This window comes from Notechis scutatus, chromosome 2 (genome assembly GCF_049901735.1).
Source record: "Notechis scutatus isolate UNSWTSFEM ecotype Mainland chromosome 2, rNotScu1.2, whole genome shotgun sequence".
In the NCBI taxonomy this organism is placed as follows: domain Eukaryota; kingdom Metazoa; phylum Chordata; class Lepidosauria; order Squamata; family Elapidae; genus Notechis; species Notechis scutatus.
Genome location: NC_142010.1, coordinates 90280510 through 90298732, shown reverse-complemented (window position 1 = coordinate 90298732; position 18223 = coordinate 90280510). Strand labels below are relative to the sequence as shown.

At 38.0% G+C, this 18223-nt stretch overlaps 1 protein-coding gene across 1 annotated transcript in view; it reads right to left on the bottom strand.

Annotated features, from left to right (window-relative positions):
- NEURL1B (neuralized E3 ubiquitin protein ligase 1B) overlaps positions 1–18223 on the bottom strand; it is a 67755-nt gene that overhangs the window by 7022 nt on the left and 42510 nt on the right. Inside the window, exons 2-4 of the mRNA XM_026688244.2 lie at positions 11057–11617; positions 3827–4534; positions 48–173 (exon numbers count right to left, since the gene is read on the bottom strand). Of these exons, the coding sequence (XP_026544029.1) occupies positions 48–173; positions 3827–4534; positions 11057–11617 (1395 nt within the window). The remainder of the gene's footprint in view (positions 1–47; positions 174–3826; positions 4535–11056; positions 11618–18223) is intronic.

The following is an 18223-nucleotide window of genomic DNA, read 5'->3' as shown; positions in this document are numbered from 1 at the left end:
ATCGAATGTAAATATTTCAAATGCAGAGATCAGCAAATGATCCTTACCGAGGGATGACTCAGAAGCCGATGAAGACCGGTTCACGCTGAATGCCATATCCGAATCACTGTCATATTGTGAGCCTCCAGGGGATCCTGAGGGGGAGGTGGTGACAGGGCTAGATTGTACGGTGCCTGAAAGGAAAAAGTTCAGTCAGCTGCACAAGTTGGGTTGGAATCTCTCAGGAACAAGTGCTAAGTTTGAGTTCAATCTGGGAACAGGAGAACAACTTCTATTTCAGCTTCAGAACAGTCTTACACAAATAATGGTGTCTAATTACATTGTATTACTTTTTAGAAGGTTTGATCGTTTAAGATGATGAGCATCCTCTACTCTAAAACAAGATTCATTTTCATGAAGGAAGGCAAATATAAGTGTCTTAGGATAATGTTGCAGGGTCCAATCTGAGTTGATCACCAGGACTAGAGGTTTGTCTTCTGAACTTTTCATTAGAGAGAAGTTCCCTGAAGATGGGCTCCAGCATCAGTCCGAAAGCTCAGAGGACAAAATCTTTGGTGATCAATCGGACTTCCGGTTTGCAGGGCTTCGGCGGCAGGCAGGAATCCACGATCGTGCATGGTTTCTGCCTGGGCTCGCTGCTGGAGCGCCCCGAGCCAGCTGGCTTCGGGGCTAAGCCACCCCATAGAGGTGGTGAAGACGGGGGAGACCCAGCAGGGTCAAGGGAAGCCGCACCTCTCCTCCTTAGCTGGCTAAACTCGCTTTCCTGAAGGCGGTAAGAGCGGCAGTCAGAAATGGCCACCTCAAAGAAGCACTCAGCCAGAAAAGAAAGTGCAGGAGGAAGTTAAGAAGAGAAAGTTTTTGGCTGACCGGGACAAAAAGTAACAACTAAGGTACCCTGGAATTTAAATTTTGCAAAAGATACATCGCTCCCAAAGAAGAGTCGGAAGCAGTGAAGGAAAGTGAAAAGGGAAAGTTTTTTTTCTTTCTTCACGCTGACAACGAGAAGACCTGAATAAAGAAATCGGAAAAATCCACTTTGGCACCAACAGGTAATTAAACTGGAAATATAATTAAATGCCAAAGGGACAATAAAGATTTCTGAATATTAAAAATGCTTTTTTTGCTATAAGTGGGAAGGGAGAGGAAAAGAATAAGGGCAGGACTTGGAAGGAGGAGACTGCTTGGAATCCAAAAGAATTTAAAGTTAAATCTTAACAAGACTTCTACAGGATACATTTTAACTGGAACTTTGCAACTAAATAGTAACCGCAAGAAGAGAAAGTGAAAAAAGAAGTGTTAAAAGAAACAGCTTGTGTGTATTCGGATTGTTTGGTGATTTTGGGACTTTTGGAAATCATATTTGAATGACTAAAAACAATTGGGTGGTTGTTTTAAAAAAACTCTACAATGGCATCACCTCTGGATGAACTGAATGAACTGAATGAACTGAAAATTTAATTTAAAAAATATAAAGAAGAGGAACAAGAAGGGAAGGGCTCCTTTGGTTCCATTTTTCAATTCTTAGAAATGCAATTGGTATCTACAAGAAACAACAAGAAAAGACTGCGCAACAAGAAGATTGGGACAAAGAAGAAGCCATTTTTAATGAACAAGTAATTCTATCTGGGGAAGAAAAGGGAAAGGGGGGAAAGAGAATGGAGAATCTAAGACCTAAAAAAAAACAGCCAAAAAATGGAAAAATAATGTGAAAAAGGGATATAATATTGGAAAGCAACAGAAAAGGGGAATACAGAAGAGGGAAATGGAGGTGGAGAGACGGGGGTAAAAAGGGGAGAGAGAAGAAAGGGAAGAAGGAAGGGAAGAGAAGTTACAAAGGTTTGGAGCAAGATGTAAAGAAACAGGATTTATTCAGAGATAATGGGTGAAAATTTAACTGAAAAAGGGATTCTGTAAAGGTACATAAGATTGTATTGTTATATTTGTAATAGAAATAATGTTAGAAAATTGGAAACAATATATGATTAAAAAGTGGAATAAAATAGTTAGTGTAATTTAGTGAAACTTTTGTAAACAAATAAATGAAATTAAATAAATGAGAGAATTGAACTAGGAAGGAATGGGAACATTTTAACTACTCAACGTTTTATAAAATATAAGTGAAGTGGGAGGGAAGTAATTATGGAAAGTTTATAAGTGTTTCCATAGAAGTAGGATACTTATTTGAAAAGTAATGTGTAAAATGTTCAAGATTTAAATGAATATTAAAAATAATGATAGAATTGAATTGGTATGGATTGTTGTTTTAATTATGTTATATACTTATAATTTTTTCTTTTTTTAAAATACATTGTATAGTTTTAGAATGTACCAAGCAGAATCCGAATGGAAGTTATGTATTATATTAAGTGTTATAATTTTAGGGGAAAGATATAAAGGCGTCATACTCCAATCAGTGATTACAGGAGAAATTTTGCTTAATGAGAAAAGATAATAGACAGTTGAAACAGGACAGACAAAGAATATAAGTATGATGATTTGAATTGAGATGAAATAAATAAAATAAAATTAAGAAAGTTGAAAGAGGGGAGAAGTTATATAGAAAATGTAGAATGGTAATAAGATATGGAATGGAATATAAAAATGAGCATGAATTTGAATTTGTGTCTGCACGAAGAGATGTAACCCGGGATCAGGCTGCTTTCAAAAAAGATTTTATGTTTTTATGTTCTATGTTTTGTTTGTTTATGTTTGTTTTTAAAAATCAATAAAATTTTCAAAAAAAAAATCTTTGGTGATCAATCCAGATTAGATCTTGCAAGGTTCACTTTCTTCCTAGCCCTTCCCCCCGCCCCCAGGCTCTGGACTATATTCGAGTAGCAATATTGAACCAGGAGAGATCCAAATTTTCTTTCTAAAATGAAATGGATATTTAATCTAGCACACTCTGATGCAAGGGAAATATTTCCCCATTCTTCTAAAATGGCGTTCTGTTGTGTCCTGGTAAACAGATGCATTATTAAAATGTGGCCTCCTCACCTCACTAATAAGGATACATACAAAGAAGAAGCATACTAGCCATTATAGCTAAGAAGACCCTCCTGTTTCAATACCTGATACTAGAAACAATAAAGAACAGGGTAGACCTCATGTTCCATGCTTAAGCACCTAATTCTCCTTTTTTGAGAAGAAAATGCTGATTAAGTAATCCCGTGGTTGATTACATATGGCAGTTCTTTCTACACTAGTAAATCCTACTCCAGAATCTGTCATTTTCCAGCTGTTAAACAATCCCTTCAGTTGCACTAAATGGCTTGTAAGTCCTAGCAGTGGTGCTAGAGAGCAATGCTAGGACTATCACAGATGCTTGCTGGCTTCTTCTGTTCTTGTACTCTGTTTAGATTCCTTCTTTTCTGCCTGAACCTAATTCGGCGGACTCCAAGAAGTGGCAACTAGCGCAGGCCATTTAGCTTCAGTTTATACAAAGGAGCTAAAAATACATGCTTGACAAATAAAAGACAGACAAAACAGCTGGATCTGTCTTTTGACTCAGGTATAACAGAATAACAGAGTTGGAAGGGACCTCTTCTAACCCAGACCTTCTGCTCAAGCAGGAAATCCTATACGATTTCAGACAAGTGACTGTCCAGTCTTTTCTTAAAAGCCTCTAGTGTTGGAGCACCCAAAAGATACAAATTCATACTTTAAACATCCCCATGAAACTTTAGTACAAAACGTTTAGCCATTTGGCTGTTACAAGCTAAAAAGAAAAGAGGATCTCTTCAAATAGCTGTAAGGGTTTTCATTGTTTCACTAGCACTTCCTTTATATTATTTTGATCATTGACTTTGAGGCTATCCTTACTCACCTAATATTTTTAGCTGATTGATTACACCATGGATTGAGAAGAAAACCCACAGTGATTGTGAGGTATCAACACACATCAGCATCCCACGGTTCATCCCATTGATTCCATGATGCACTTCTCCATTTGGCAAAAGCACAAAGTTGAGGATGTCACCATTGTTGAGGACTGGGAAACCTCGGCAAACCACCCAGTACTCCTTGCGATCCAGAAGAAAATCTGGGTCTGCTGGGAGCTCATTTGTCCGTAAAGTACCAGGATCACAGGAAGTGATACCAAATGTGAGGGCCCCATAATATGGCAAGCCCAAGTGTCCCACTTCCACAAACAAGCTTTCACCCATGTGCAAAGGTCGGTCAGAAAACACCAAGGTCCTGTTGCTTTCCTGCCAGTTGGTGCAGGCAGACATACGATCCTGAGAAAAGTTAATATCAGGCCCATGAGTAGGGTGGAAATGAAGATCTGTGTCTAGAAAGGCAGGCACAATTTGCCCAAGCTGTCTCCTGCTTGGGCAGCAGGGGATTGTATGGTTATCTGTGGGAAGCCCAGGCATACGGCTCAAATTCAGATTTGCAATTTTGGCAACCACTTGATTGTTCTCCAGCTCATTGTTGTTAAAATTGGCTGAATCGTGGTTGCTCTGAGGAAGGCAAGTGCTGAGTCGTGCGTTGCTCAGACGGGTGGAGGTCATGGTCTCAGCAAACATAGTATCTGTAAAGTGAAGCCAAGATTACAGATAAGTTACAAATGGTGTTCCATTCAGACTATTGTTTTGAGCTCTGTTATGATTAATTTGTTTTACTTTAGCGCATTTTGACTAGGTTATTAATAGTTTCAGCTCTATTTTTATCATACACGAATGTCAGCAGTATTTTATACCAGTCTTTCTGAGTTTTCAGTGTTTCAGTGTAAACCAGTTTTTGCTAGTGGTTAAGGTTGCAGTCTGGAAACTGGAAGCCCCTGAATTCTAATCTGATCTTAGCCATGAAAGCCAGCTGGGTGACTTTGAGCCAGTCACTCTCTCTGGGCCCACCTCAACTCACAGGGTAGTTGTTGTGGGGAAAAGAGGAGGAGGAAGTAATATTAACTATATTCACCACCTTGAGTTGTTTATTAAAAATAACAAGGGCAGAATGTAAATTAAAAAGAAAAAACAAAGTGGAATTGAAGATGGAAGCATAGGATTTAAAAATCAGTAGACTTGGGGTCTGATGTTTTAATGAAATTATTTTTTAAAATTTGCACTTGTTATTTTTATATTTTCTACTTTAACTATTATTGTCCATTACCTAGAGACGCCTTTGGTGAGATGGGCAGCTATATAAATTTGATAAACAAAGAAAAAAAATGAATAAAAATAACTTGTAGTTCAAACATACTGGGAGGCTGAGGATCATACGTTAACTACCCTTGCATTAAATTAAAACCCGGTAAGTCAATTTAGTAATAATTTCCCAATTTATTCAAGTAGTTCAGTATATTCTTAGCATTCTCTTCAGGAGTCCTTGCACCTTGCAGCTGCTTCTTTTTCAGCCATAAAAGAGAGCGTATCAGGAGAGAAGTCCATTCCTGCGTTCTGATCTCCCTCCCTCAAACTTGCATTTAAAAAAAACAAAACACCTTCCCTATCTTCCTCTGCCTTTGTCCTGGCCCCTCTAATTCACTAAAGAGGAAAAAAAAACATTTAATCACCTTACAGATCATAAATAATATATTTGGTAATACATTGAACATTAAAGCAACAGTTGTGACCTTCAAGCACACGAGATTCTTTGTTATTGACATGCCATGTGAGCAAGCAAGAGACTCTCCCAGAGCTACTCACATCTGATAACTTCAGATGTCAAGAAAAAAAAGATGCTTCTCATCCAAAAGCAATAAATCTGGAAGCAGACTGCCCCACAGTAAGCCATTCTTCTCACTCTAAGCGTCACTGCTCAGAAAGAGGGCAGAGGCAAATTGAAATTGTGCAATAATTTGCCAAAGGCTTAGGGTGTCTTCTAGAACTACAAAGCAAAAGACATAATGCAGCATTTTAGTTTCTGTCCCCTTTCAACTTTTTCCTTCCTCTTTCATTAGTGGTCAGAAAAATGTTGCAAAACACTTCTGGAAAAAGAGGGCAGCTACAAAATGCAAGACTACAACTTCTGGCTCTCTTGTCCAATTCCATTTTTTTTTTTTAGATGAGGCACAATGAAAGCCTTGTCTGGAAGCCTGCTCAGCTCTCTAATTTTAGGCCACTCTATGCATAGTATTCCACTGAAATCATAGCACAATTTGTGGAAATAATATGGAGAATGCATGAGTCCTACTGGTGGATGACCTAAACCGGAGATAGGATGGGGTGGTGCTGACTCTTGATTTTTCGGCGGCTTTGGATACAGTCAACCATGGTATCCTCCTGAACTTGCTAAAGGGAAAGGAGGACACTGAGTTACTGTGTTTTCTTCCTTTTTCTGCAGCTGGTTCCAATTAGTATTAGTTTGAGGGAAGAAGTTGAACCTAAAACTTTCGATTTGTGAGGTGCCTCAAAGCTCAGTGATTTAGTTCCTCCTGATCCAGAATGCAGTAGCATTCTGCACAAGCAGTGATGGGAAAGTCTTGCTGTGGCACTGGTATGTGAGCTATACTGGTTACCAATTGGCTTCTGGGGCAATTCAAAATGCTGGACATCACCTACAAAGTCCTAAAGTACATATGACCTAGCTATTGAGAACCGTCTGGCTCTTATAACATCTACCTGTTCTGAGCTGGGACAGACTTGGCTTGCTTCGAGTTTTTTTTGGATTAAACAATGATCTAGTGAGACCCATAAAGTGAACCTTCTCTACTGCACTTGCCCTTTGGAATAGCCTCCTCCTAGAGCTATCTCGCTGGTCCCAGCTAGCTGGCCTTCAAGTGTCCTTCATTACATGCTACATAGAATCAGGATATGCTAGATCAAGTATATTACCATCATTTCATGCCAATATTTATTCCTTCTTTTTAATACAACTCCACAAAGAGTGGAGAAAGAATGAAATGTTTTTTTCAATTTCTATTCCTTTTACAAAAAGCATTGGAATATAAGATGAAGTCTGGAAAATAAAGTCACTCTGATCTGATACTCTTTTGAATTGCTCAAAGCTTGATGCTGTGTTGTTACTTGGTAAATGTATGGCTCTTGAAGAAATTGACAGGACATTGTGATTGTTACTCCAGTGATCTCTTTATTAGGTCCATGAGTCTGCTGATTGGTAAAATCTTCCCAAATTGTGATATAGTTGGATCCATGTAGTGGTAAATTCATCTTTAAGAAAGGGGTAAGGATCCTTCTCTTTTGGGTAAAGTTGTTGAGATCATCAGACTGCAAGTAGTCCTTAATTTATTGCTGGTCACTTAGCAACCATTCAGAGTTAGGGTAGATCTCCATAGGACTACTTACAGGCCAGATTCAAAGTTATGACAGTCATTTGCAGTGGCCCATATTTATGGCCATTTACAAAGTCTTATGGTCACAATATCACACTTTATGGTGGGGGTTTTTTGGGACGGGGGCTGGAATTTACTTCTGATTTCCGGCAAAAAATGTTCATTCTAGACAAAGGATTCATTTAACAGCTGCTGCAAGGAATTTGTAAAATCAGTTGCTTTCACATGGCGATCTGCTTAACAACCACCATGACTTACAGAAAGAATCTGGAAAGAATTTATTATCTGGACTTGTTTCAGTGAGATTCAAGCTGGGGATAATATGGAGGCAGCACTGATCACACTGGTTGATGATTTTGACAGAACGGGGATGAAGGAAAAGTGATTATCATGGTTCTTCTTGATCTCTCACTATCTTTCAATAGAACCAGTCACGGTAAATGTTTAAATTAGATATGGGGTTTGGGAACATAATGTTGTGATGGCTCTTTTTAATAGCCATTTTTTCTCAATGTTGATAGATGGGGAGAGATTCAGCCCTAAGATCCTGGTTTGCAAAGTGCCTCAGGGTTTGTTGTTCTAGTAGTTTATCTGTTTAACATCCACATGAAACTGTTGGATAAGTCATATAATGATCTGGGGTCAGATATTATCAGTATACAGTATTTGGTACCTATGGCCAGGAAGGCTTCACACGGATTCATCTGATTGAGGAAGCAAATCCACCCTTTTCCTGGAACAGGCATTCCTTCTCATAGTCACTCATGTCTTGATCATCTTGAATGTGGATTATTGCAATGAATTCTACATGGGGCTGCCCTTGAAGACCACTTGGAAGCAGCAAGTGACCCAAAACGAGCAACATGAGCAGTTATGGGATATTTATAGGTGTAGAGCGCCACAAAGATGGTCTTGAGGAGAATATTCAAAAGCCATCACAGAAACAAGTGCATAAGTATTCCTTACACTTTGGAAAAGAGATAGTAGGTTGGCTCTTCAATGACTCAATGGGGTATATCTTATATTAATAAAACTTAGCTATTCTTGTGACATTGGTGCTCTATTCTGATGTACTTCATAGGGTTGACATGTAAAGCCTCTGCTATGTGAGTAAATAGATTAGGTTTCTGCATTCAATTTAAGATACAGGCCATTACCTGTAAAACTTAATAACATATGCATTGTCTCTCTCTCTCCTATTATTCTTGCCTAGCCCCAAATTTCTGACAAACTAGATATGCTTATTATCTGGTGGGACTTCAGAAACGTGTCTTCTCTGTTGGGCACCAGAACTGTATTGCTGTGGTGGTTCAATACCTCAGTCTCTCAAGATTTATACGAAAAAAATTCTTTTTGCCAAATTCTGAGATAGGTTGGACTGTGTCTATCAGATGTGGAATGCCTGTATTGGTTAATGTATGTCTGTTCTACCCTATTATGCCTTCTGTTATAATTCTGTTGTGTTGTGCTGTGCTGTGCTGTGCTATACTGTATCTTAACACTGACAAGAGTCAATGTTGGGTTGGAAGGCCTCAAAAATCAAACCAATAGAGGCAGGTTTTAAAAAACTTGATTTTTTTAAAGTGGCCTTTGCTTTTTATGGATGTGTGTTTAAACCATAATCTGACAAGTCCCATCAATGTATTCATTATATCATTTATAGAACATCACATAACATTACCCTGAAGCTAAATTATCCTCTGCAATCATGTCTATAACAGCAGGAAGGGACTCTTTTCTTATAGAGCTGCAGAGAGATGCAGTAAACACCAAAGAGGTAAAACAGGGTGACTGGCAGCAGCTTTAGTCAGATAACCCATATTACACCAGAGGCATGTTCTGAGAGCAGTTGCAGTCTGCATCACAAGCATGAACTGAAAATCATGCTTCCTAATTTTCTGTAAACATATCCTAAAAGACTTGCCTGAAAAGACAAAAGTAGGAACTGTATTTCTAGATGGGATGAGTGAAATCATTTCCCCTCCCACATCCTAAACTCTGTAGAAATTGGTGTTAAATCAAGGGAATTAAGTCCATGTCTACATGAGATAAGAATCACAAAAGAGGTGGGATGAAGGAGAACAAAACTTTCAATCTCTCAGATAGAAAATCACAATCCTGTTGTCCATGCTGGAGTTTCAGATAGACAGAAAAGTGGTGTTTCTTTTCCATCGAGGTGCAGATCTTACTTAAAAGCATGATAGGTCTGGAATGTAATGTGAGACTCATAAATAGCCTTTAAAGGAGATAACAGATGTAAAGCCTACACTGCAGAAGAAGGAAGAGGATAGTCCTTCCTAGGACCAAGATGCATACAGCTAGCATCCTAGGAAGTCAAAGGATGAACGAACGAAACTTTCTTTCATGTACGTGGCCTTCACAGTCACTGGTATACACGATTCCAAAAGCTAAACCCTAATTGAAACTAAGAGCAAAAATTTGCAACCTTATCAGGAAATAGACACATGTTATGAAGGGATACTAGAAGCATTAAACCTTTGCCCGCATATATTTATTACTGCATAATTTAGTTAAAATCCAAATTGGTCATATTAGAGAATACAAAGACAGATTTCCATAGGACTTTTTAAAAGAATATTTATTAGCTTATATCCTGCCTCTTCCTCTGGAGTTCAATACTTCCTTTGAGAAACCAACTTCTCACATGCTAAGTTTGTATTAGTGTGCAGCTGCTGTTACATGCATGCTCAGGAGATCATAGCAATGAAGGCTTCCTACACTCAACTCGCTGAGCTTCCATGAAGGCTGGACTGCTAAATGTCATCTACACTTCCAGGCTAAGATAGCCTGCTGAATGAGATATTTGGGGTCTTTCCAGTCCCTTAATGATGGTTCCATTTCTGGTCATCTGATTGAGCAAGAAGAGGGTGGCTTAGAACAATGGAGTCACCAACGTTCTGTAGTACAGGCCAATAACCACTTCTTGAGGGATACCATAGGGACAATGAGCATTGGATGAGCATTTTTCTCCATAGTCCCTTTTTAGAACCTGCCCAGTTTTCAGCATTTCTTTTGTTAGCTTTGTTAGCAGCTTCGAATATTATCCAATTCTGTTCTAATGGGAAGACAAGGAGAGTCTGTCTTTTTCCCCCCAACATTGTCTTCAGATTAAAAAAAACCTCAAAATGTTAATTTTGCTTGGAAAATAATCAACCTCTTAAGAATTTTGCAAGGCTTTCTTCTATGGAATGAAAGTGAATACGTTTAGGTTGCATTCACAACATATTCAATCAGGTCAGTTAAAAGCCTGGAACTACTTCTTAACTACATCACTCTAAAGTTTGCTAATTATAATTTTGCTTAATTTTTGTGGTTTAATATTGGATGAATCCAGGCCATCTCATTCGTTTATGGTCAATGTTAATCTAGGAAAAGGATTATTTTTTTAAATGTGTTGGGTAAACAATGTTTCAGCACAGTGAAAGAATTGGGTGACCCAATGAAAATGAAAATCGGCACCTGCAATTTACATTTTAAACAGCTTCACTTAAAAATGCCTTTTTTCAAGAGGCTAACTGAGGGAATAAGATTGTTCATCTGTGACCAAAGGTCAGTTCAAGAAACTACTGCATATGACATTGGAACCATAAATGGAATATGTCCTACTTTTTTATCAATAATATTTGCTGATACTTCTAGCTTCCTACTTCAATCAAAATATAAACGACAAAGGGTGGGGGGGGGGGAGAAAAACAATCTGCAGCAATTTTATTTCAAAGTTCAGAACTTCAATTTGGCTTCCTGGCCAGCATATAACAGTTCCTGTGTTTCTTTTAAGATTAGCATCTAGAATACACCTACCTAGTATTTGCACTTCATGAGTGATTCCATAGACATCTATCAGTGCCCAGAGAGGACCAGAGACTTTGACGCCACAGTGAAACAGAACTGGCTCTTCATCATTAATGCTATAGAAAACTCTCCCGTGGCGATCAACCCAGAATGCCAGGACATTGTTTCTTAATGCAAACCTCTCTGGCAGAGCTTTAGCCCAGAAGCCTGGTCGAGTTACCAGGTCTGGACAGGCATATTTTGGAATATCACCGGCACTCATCTGTGATGGGTCATGAGTTGTGAAGCCAAACCGCAACGCTCCACTCCAGCCATGGTGCACAGATACCAGCTTCAGACGCACTTTCTCATAGAGGTGAATAGGACGGTTAGTGAATGTGATGCCATTGCAGAAACTGTTCCTTCGGATGGCCTTCCGAGAATGGGTGTCCAGGCGGATGTTTTTTCCTTTGGCCTGGAAGTGGAATCGTGGAGGCTCAGTAATGGTGAGGACAGATCTCCTCTCATGGTTACCGTTGGGCAAGGTGTAATAAGGCCTGTGGGATATGGGACGAGCTTGATGACTGGTGTCTGCAAAAAGAGGATGGAAAAAATCAGTTATTTAGATGTGTCTCATAAAAACCATTCTAAGATTGGCTGTAACCCTCTGTTTGGTGGGATTTTCAAGCTCTGTGCTTCGGTAACAAGAAATTAAATAAATAAAAGTGGTTATCATCTTATTTCTTATATTTGCAAAGATTCTCTGTATTTTGGCATTTTTTTTTCTAAGTTAGAAAGGCCACCTTTCGAGACCAATATGTAACTTAAATCAGAATTATAATGGTGTTAACTAACTTTTGCTATCGAATTAGCAGAAGTTAGTGAAGGTGTAATTGATGAGCAGCAGTGGTGGGATTCAAAATTTTTTACTACCGGTTCTGTGAGCGTGGCTTGGTGGGTGTGGCAGGGGAAGGATACTGTAAAATCTCCACTCTTGGGGGCAAGGTTACTACAAAATCCCATTCCCTCCCCACCCCTCTATCCTGCTTTCCAGCTCCGTTCTCCTGTGCAGGGCAACAAAAGAAGACCCAGCCAATCAGCTGGGATTCAGCAGGCAGAGAATAGATGGGGGCGGGGCCAGTCAGGGTGGTATTTGCCGGTTCTCCAAACTACTCAAAATTTCCGCTACCAGTTCTCCAGAATTGGTCAGAACCTGCCAAATACCACCTCTGATGAGCAGCAATCCCAAACCACTGGCAGTGGTGGAGGAAGCAGTGGTGGCGGCTGGGGGGAGGAGTGTTTCGCATGTGCGCCTGACACTTGCGCAAATGGACCTGTGTATGCTTGCGCAGCCTGGTTCCATGGACCGCTATCAGTCTGCAAACCAGGAGTTGGGGATTCTTGCTATATAGCATTTAAAAAGACACCGGTTAAGCAACTTTTCTGATTTTGCAATAACTATAGGAAGTTGATTTGCTGAACAATTGTTTCTAGATTATGAAATATTTGAGGCAGTTGCTAAATAACCACCAACCAACACTTCGGTCTTCAGAAGTCAAGGATATCTTTAGTTCTGGGTGCAAAGAGCCTTGTCTGATTTAAGAGAGGAAGAAAGAAATGTGAAAGAAAGTTACCATGCACATTACGTGCCATTCTTTTTAATGACCCTCCCCTGCCAGCAAAAACCATGGCTGGACCATGCTCTTTGAAGTGCTTTGAACCACTAAGGTTATTTTCAACCTACATATTCCAAAGCAGAAAGGAAATTTGGTAATTCTGAAACAATGGAACATGCTATTCTGTTTCAAGGGAATTTTTTTTCATCACAGAAGTATTCATCTCCTTCAGGATATCATGTCTATCATTTAAGTTGGAAGAATTAGACCACATATATTAACTTATTTAGGGGCAACAGTTGATTCAGGTCAAACAACTAAGCATTTACCTCACCTAAATATGCAGAAGTCCAGGAGAAACATAGCTTTTTAAAAGAGGTATCTGCTTACTCCGATGAACTTTTTCAACTCTGGATCCAAAGTGCAACACAATCCTACAGAGAACTGGTGCTTCATACTTTCCATTTTATCGTTAAAAATCTATATTGCATGGAATACATATGTCCTAACCAAACATTTGTTTTGATAAAATGGAGCTTGCATCCTACACTGTATCTATCAAATCCCACCACAGATTTATATCTTGGGACATTTGTTAATACCTAAGAGGTAAGGGGGTAAATATATCCCCATCACAATAAAAAACCATCTGATCTTGTGGAGCGGGTTTGTTGTATATCTTTTATTGATTCCCCATTGATCACCATTTTTGCGAGCATGTGCAGAAATTTGACCAACTGCATCCTTATCCCTCTTAGAAGCCCAAGTTCTCTGTTGTATCACTCACTGAAAATATCACGTCCTAAACCATCCTTGTCTACTATCTATCTATTGTGGTATGTATATCATCTGAACTTTGATTCCTTCCATTTTACAATTCAGAGGATTGGATTCTATCACACTTCAGATCCAAGGCCAAGAACAGTCCTCTGGCTTCTTAAAAGCAATTCAAAAGAGCTGATTATGCAGCTAAATGGAATTTTTTATAGAATGTGTCATAACAAAAAGACAGCACCTCCTCTTTTCTAATCAAAAAGTGAAGGGCTTCATAAAATGTTTCATTCAACCTTATCAGCTGGTATTCTTACTTGTTCCCTGCCTGATGCCTTTCCTTCATCAAGCTCCATAATAAACATTTTCAAACTTATAATCTACTATTTCCATTCATCTATCACCTATTACTATCATAGTAATTTACCTTTCTATAATATCAGCTTGGCAAGCAAGAAAATTATGTGCTTTATATAAAGATTATACTTCCTCATTTTTCATAGGAATAAAGTAATCCTTCACCAGATATGCCTTCTTCCAAAATCCATATTGACATTCCAACTGATTCAGGACTTTTTATTACCTATCCTTTCCTCCAGTCTCTTGATGTTAGAGATTGCACCATTAATTTGACGCTTTCCTTCTATGTGGGTCAAACAATTAAACAGTATTTAATTTGCTAAGGCCCATCCAAAATACTGGGTCCCTCTCCCCAATGTATTCCAAATGGAACAATTATTAAACTTTAGTAATAAAATAGCTAGTCATCCATGTATATGCATTACAGAGATCAGGATGAAAAATAGGTTACTTATGTACAAATCAAGTTCTTTGATGGATCTTCTGTGAATTCATGCAATTTCCCAGAGCCACCAATTCTTTATCAGCATTTTTCTCTACTCTGCAACAGTAGGAATATATGGCTCTCAGGGATGCTTATATTTAACTTGCAGTCTCAGCCTTGCATAACTCATTCATACCAATTGACAGGAATTTCTTGGAACGATCAAATTTTTCAGTGTTTGGTCCCACAACAAAACAAAAACAGGCTCCAGATTACTGAAATCAATAAATATGGTTTCAACAGCTCATGTTATAATCCCTAGATTGCCTTTGCTTCTCCCCGCTGCCCCATTATATGGACTTTTTCTAGATATGCTTTATCTAGTTTATCAGTGCAGTATTTATCATATTCCCACTGCTGAAAGTAAGATTATTTTGTGGCTTGTTAAGGATACCTGATAAAGGTAAAAATAATAAATTAATAACCCTAATCAGCTGCCTCCCATCTGCAGGTTAATCTATTTTTTCTGCATTCAAAATTTTTGCATATTGTACAATGCACGAAACATTAAATTAGCCATGTCCCTATTTCTCAGGCTGAAGTGTTGACAAGTATAATTCATTGTATAGTTTAATAAGCATTGGAAATATGTATTTTGTTTCCCCTTTCAGCGTTTGGATCAGAGCTACTTATAGTAACCAGAATAATAAAGCTACATTCCTTGATTATTTTTTTCTGGTTGTACAGTAGTTTATTACAACAAAACCTTTAATCTTGTCTTAGGTGGTGTGCGTCATTCACTACAAATAGTGGAAATAATTACTGAATACTTGCCATTACAGTGTTCCTGTCATAAGACAAAGTCATACATTAGAAACATACAAAAACAGCTTCATAGCAGCCAACTTTTTTATCAGGTCTCACATGTACTGAACTGCTTCACATAGCTTAATTTCTGAATTTTTTAAACATATAATTCAGGATGGCATTAGATACACATATTTAAATGTTGAAACAATCAGATGAGGAATAATTCATACTATTTACAAGATCTAAAACTAGTTTAAAAGAACTGGTTATTTATTTGTAACTAATTATTTGAGTGTTCTTTTGTATATTCACATGTTCACTTGCAGACAGCCTCTTCTGAGCCTTCTATAGTTCATAGAGTTTTGGTAGGATCCCCATTCTTTGTGTGTAACAAGCATGATATAGCTCAAGAAATTGGAACTCAGAAGGAACAAGAGAAGGAACCGAAAGCCTCGGTGGCACAGTGGTTAGAGTGCTATACTGAAGACTACTTCTGCTGCCTATCGGCTGTCAGCAATTTGGCAGTTTGAATCTCACCAGGCTCAAGGTTGATTCAGCCTTCCATCCTTCCAAGGTTGGTAAAATGAGGACCCAGATTGTTGGGAGCAATAGGCTGACTCTGTAAAACTGCTTAGAGAGGGCTGTAAAGCGGAGTAAAGTGGTATGTAAGTCTAAGTGCTATTGCTATTTGAAACTAAATGTAGTAAGTGCATAGATTAGCATATTTTTCTGTGTACTTTTTTTAAATATGGGAATATCACTCAAGCATTTGGTGCCATTTCTGATATGCAGTGTGAAATAGTTGTTCCACTTTATAATTCTAATTCTTTCACTTTTTCAATTTCAGCTTATTATTTTTACAAAAGGAGGAAACCATCTCACAGTTCATGTTGGGATAAATGAGAAAAGAAAAATGCTGCCATTGCTGAGATTATGTAGAAGTACTACTTATTCTTCTCTTTCCCCATCCTCCAATAGTATATACTATCAATGAGACAAACAAGGAAAACAAACTTCACAAAGTTATATTTAATTTATGGAACTGATGAGGGGGACGACTCCACCCAGTGCTATAACAATGCAACCATTCTTGCATTATTACTCCAACATTTCAAGTCACCCAATTCTGCAAAGCAGATGGGAGTGTAACACAAATGTCAATTAAAGAATGCTATTTAAAACACTTCAGGTTTTTTTGTACTGTACTGCTTCTGTTGAGCAATTAAAGTGGTAAACAGCATTAATGACAAAAAAGAAAATATTGCAAAGTAATAATGCAGTTTAAAAACAACAAAATAAATATTATAGTCACCTAACAATGAAACATCTGTTAAAAGTGATATCTCTTTAGAAACTGCATAAATGCTGAGTAAATGAAACTCTGTCTGAAAGGAGTGTTCTCATAACTTGAGAGCAATACAGGAAAAGGCAGATTCCACAGTCTTAGAAATTCAAAAGATCCAGAGAACGGGACATCAGCCAGGGGGCCTTTCCTGCCACTCTGAAAAACCAGACAAGTTGTAACAGGTGAGCTGGTCCACTGACGTTTTTGCCCTGTTGAGTTTACTCCAGGACTATAGTGGGTCATTAAAGATTACATGGCCATGATATCCCACTTCAGAAGACATACATTAAGTGGAAAAAAAAGTCATGGCGATTTCAAATACTGGGGATTACCAGTTTTTTTTTTTAAAAAAAACAATCTTCAAATATTGACCTGTTAGTAACTTTAATTTCTTGTTTTAATTGGGATTTAATTTGGTTTTAAGGGAGTTATTGCTTTTATTGAGTTTTGTATTTGTGTTATTGATTTTGTTGTTTGGTTTAATTATGTGAGCCATCTAAAGTCACAAATGAGATGACTGGCTGGCTATTCAAATCAAATTAAAAATAAATTGAACAATCACTAAAATATATAAGGTTAATTTTCAGAGGAACCAGGAAGATCCAAGTAAGTACAATTTTTCTGAAGTAAAAACCTCTCCCTGGCTCATGTCCCTTCTAGTTATATCGCCAAACTTAGACACTACTTTTGTTCATCTCTGTGTATATCCCAGTTATTTTTGCAGATTTCCAGACAATATTGTGGCATATATCTCTTTCTGTGAAAACAGCCCAAGGATACAATATTCTGCCTACAAATCTGTACCCAAATCCAACTAAGAACAGTAGGTTTATTTTCAAATTAGCAAGCTGAGAGAAAGATATTTGACAGCCAGTTCTGTCCTTTGTGGGGTAAAGGGACAGATGTCAAAGATACGAAGACAAATACTAACAGCACAAACACTGTTGGCAATATGATGATAGATAAAGCAGACCTAATCCATAGCTGAAGTTCTACCTCTGAGGAGACCATTTGGGTACTTCCATAATATAAACATGCAGCCAAAGATAACTGATGAATCCTTTCCAAATGCAGTAAAATGAGATATTATACTTAACAAAACTAAATGAATAAATGGGAAGAAAGGTTTTGAGTTCTGCAAAGGCCGGAGTGTGGGTCATTAACCAACCTCCTTCCAGAAATTCAGTCAGAAGCCCTGAGGGGCCTTAATAATTGACAACTTTTTATAAGAGAAAACATTTCAGCCACAACCTGGGAATTTCACCAACATTGTATTAACACCTAACCGCCTAACTACGTGGCAGACATGAAGAGGTGAGAAACACCTGCTCTTTCAATGTTCTTTTTTTAAATAATAGCTGTTGGAACAGCAAAAGCACACAATTTTATCTGTAAAGATAAAATTGATAAACAGAGACAATAGTTTTAAGGTATTAACCTTTCCTTATATTTACTTACAGAGCAAAGAGATATGGAGAAAAAAAACAGTACTTTGTTGTAATCTCAGTAGCCTACAGATAGGCTTAATAGGAAATACTCTCAGGCAACTGAACAGCGGAAGTTTTAATCATAAATTTGTGTAAGGCTATGATAAAGCCAAACAGTCCTGAATCAAAGGCCGCACATCAAAGTCGTAAACTAACAATGTTTTATGACTAAGTTGCAACTGATTTTCAGTTATCACTTTCTGGTACAGTAACCTCAATTCAGTAGAGCTTGTGTGCTTTCACAAACTTAATCCACATTTAATACTACTAGAAAGAAGCAATTTGTATCTGCCCCTTAGATGTTTAAAAGGCTGTAAAATGGCCCTCCTTCTCCTCTGTTATCTAGTAAGAGATGACAAGCATGGTACTATTATCAGACAGTGT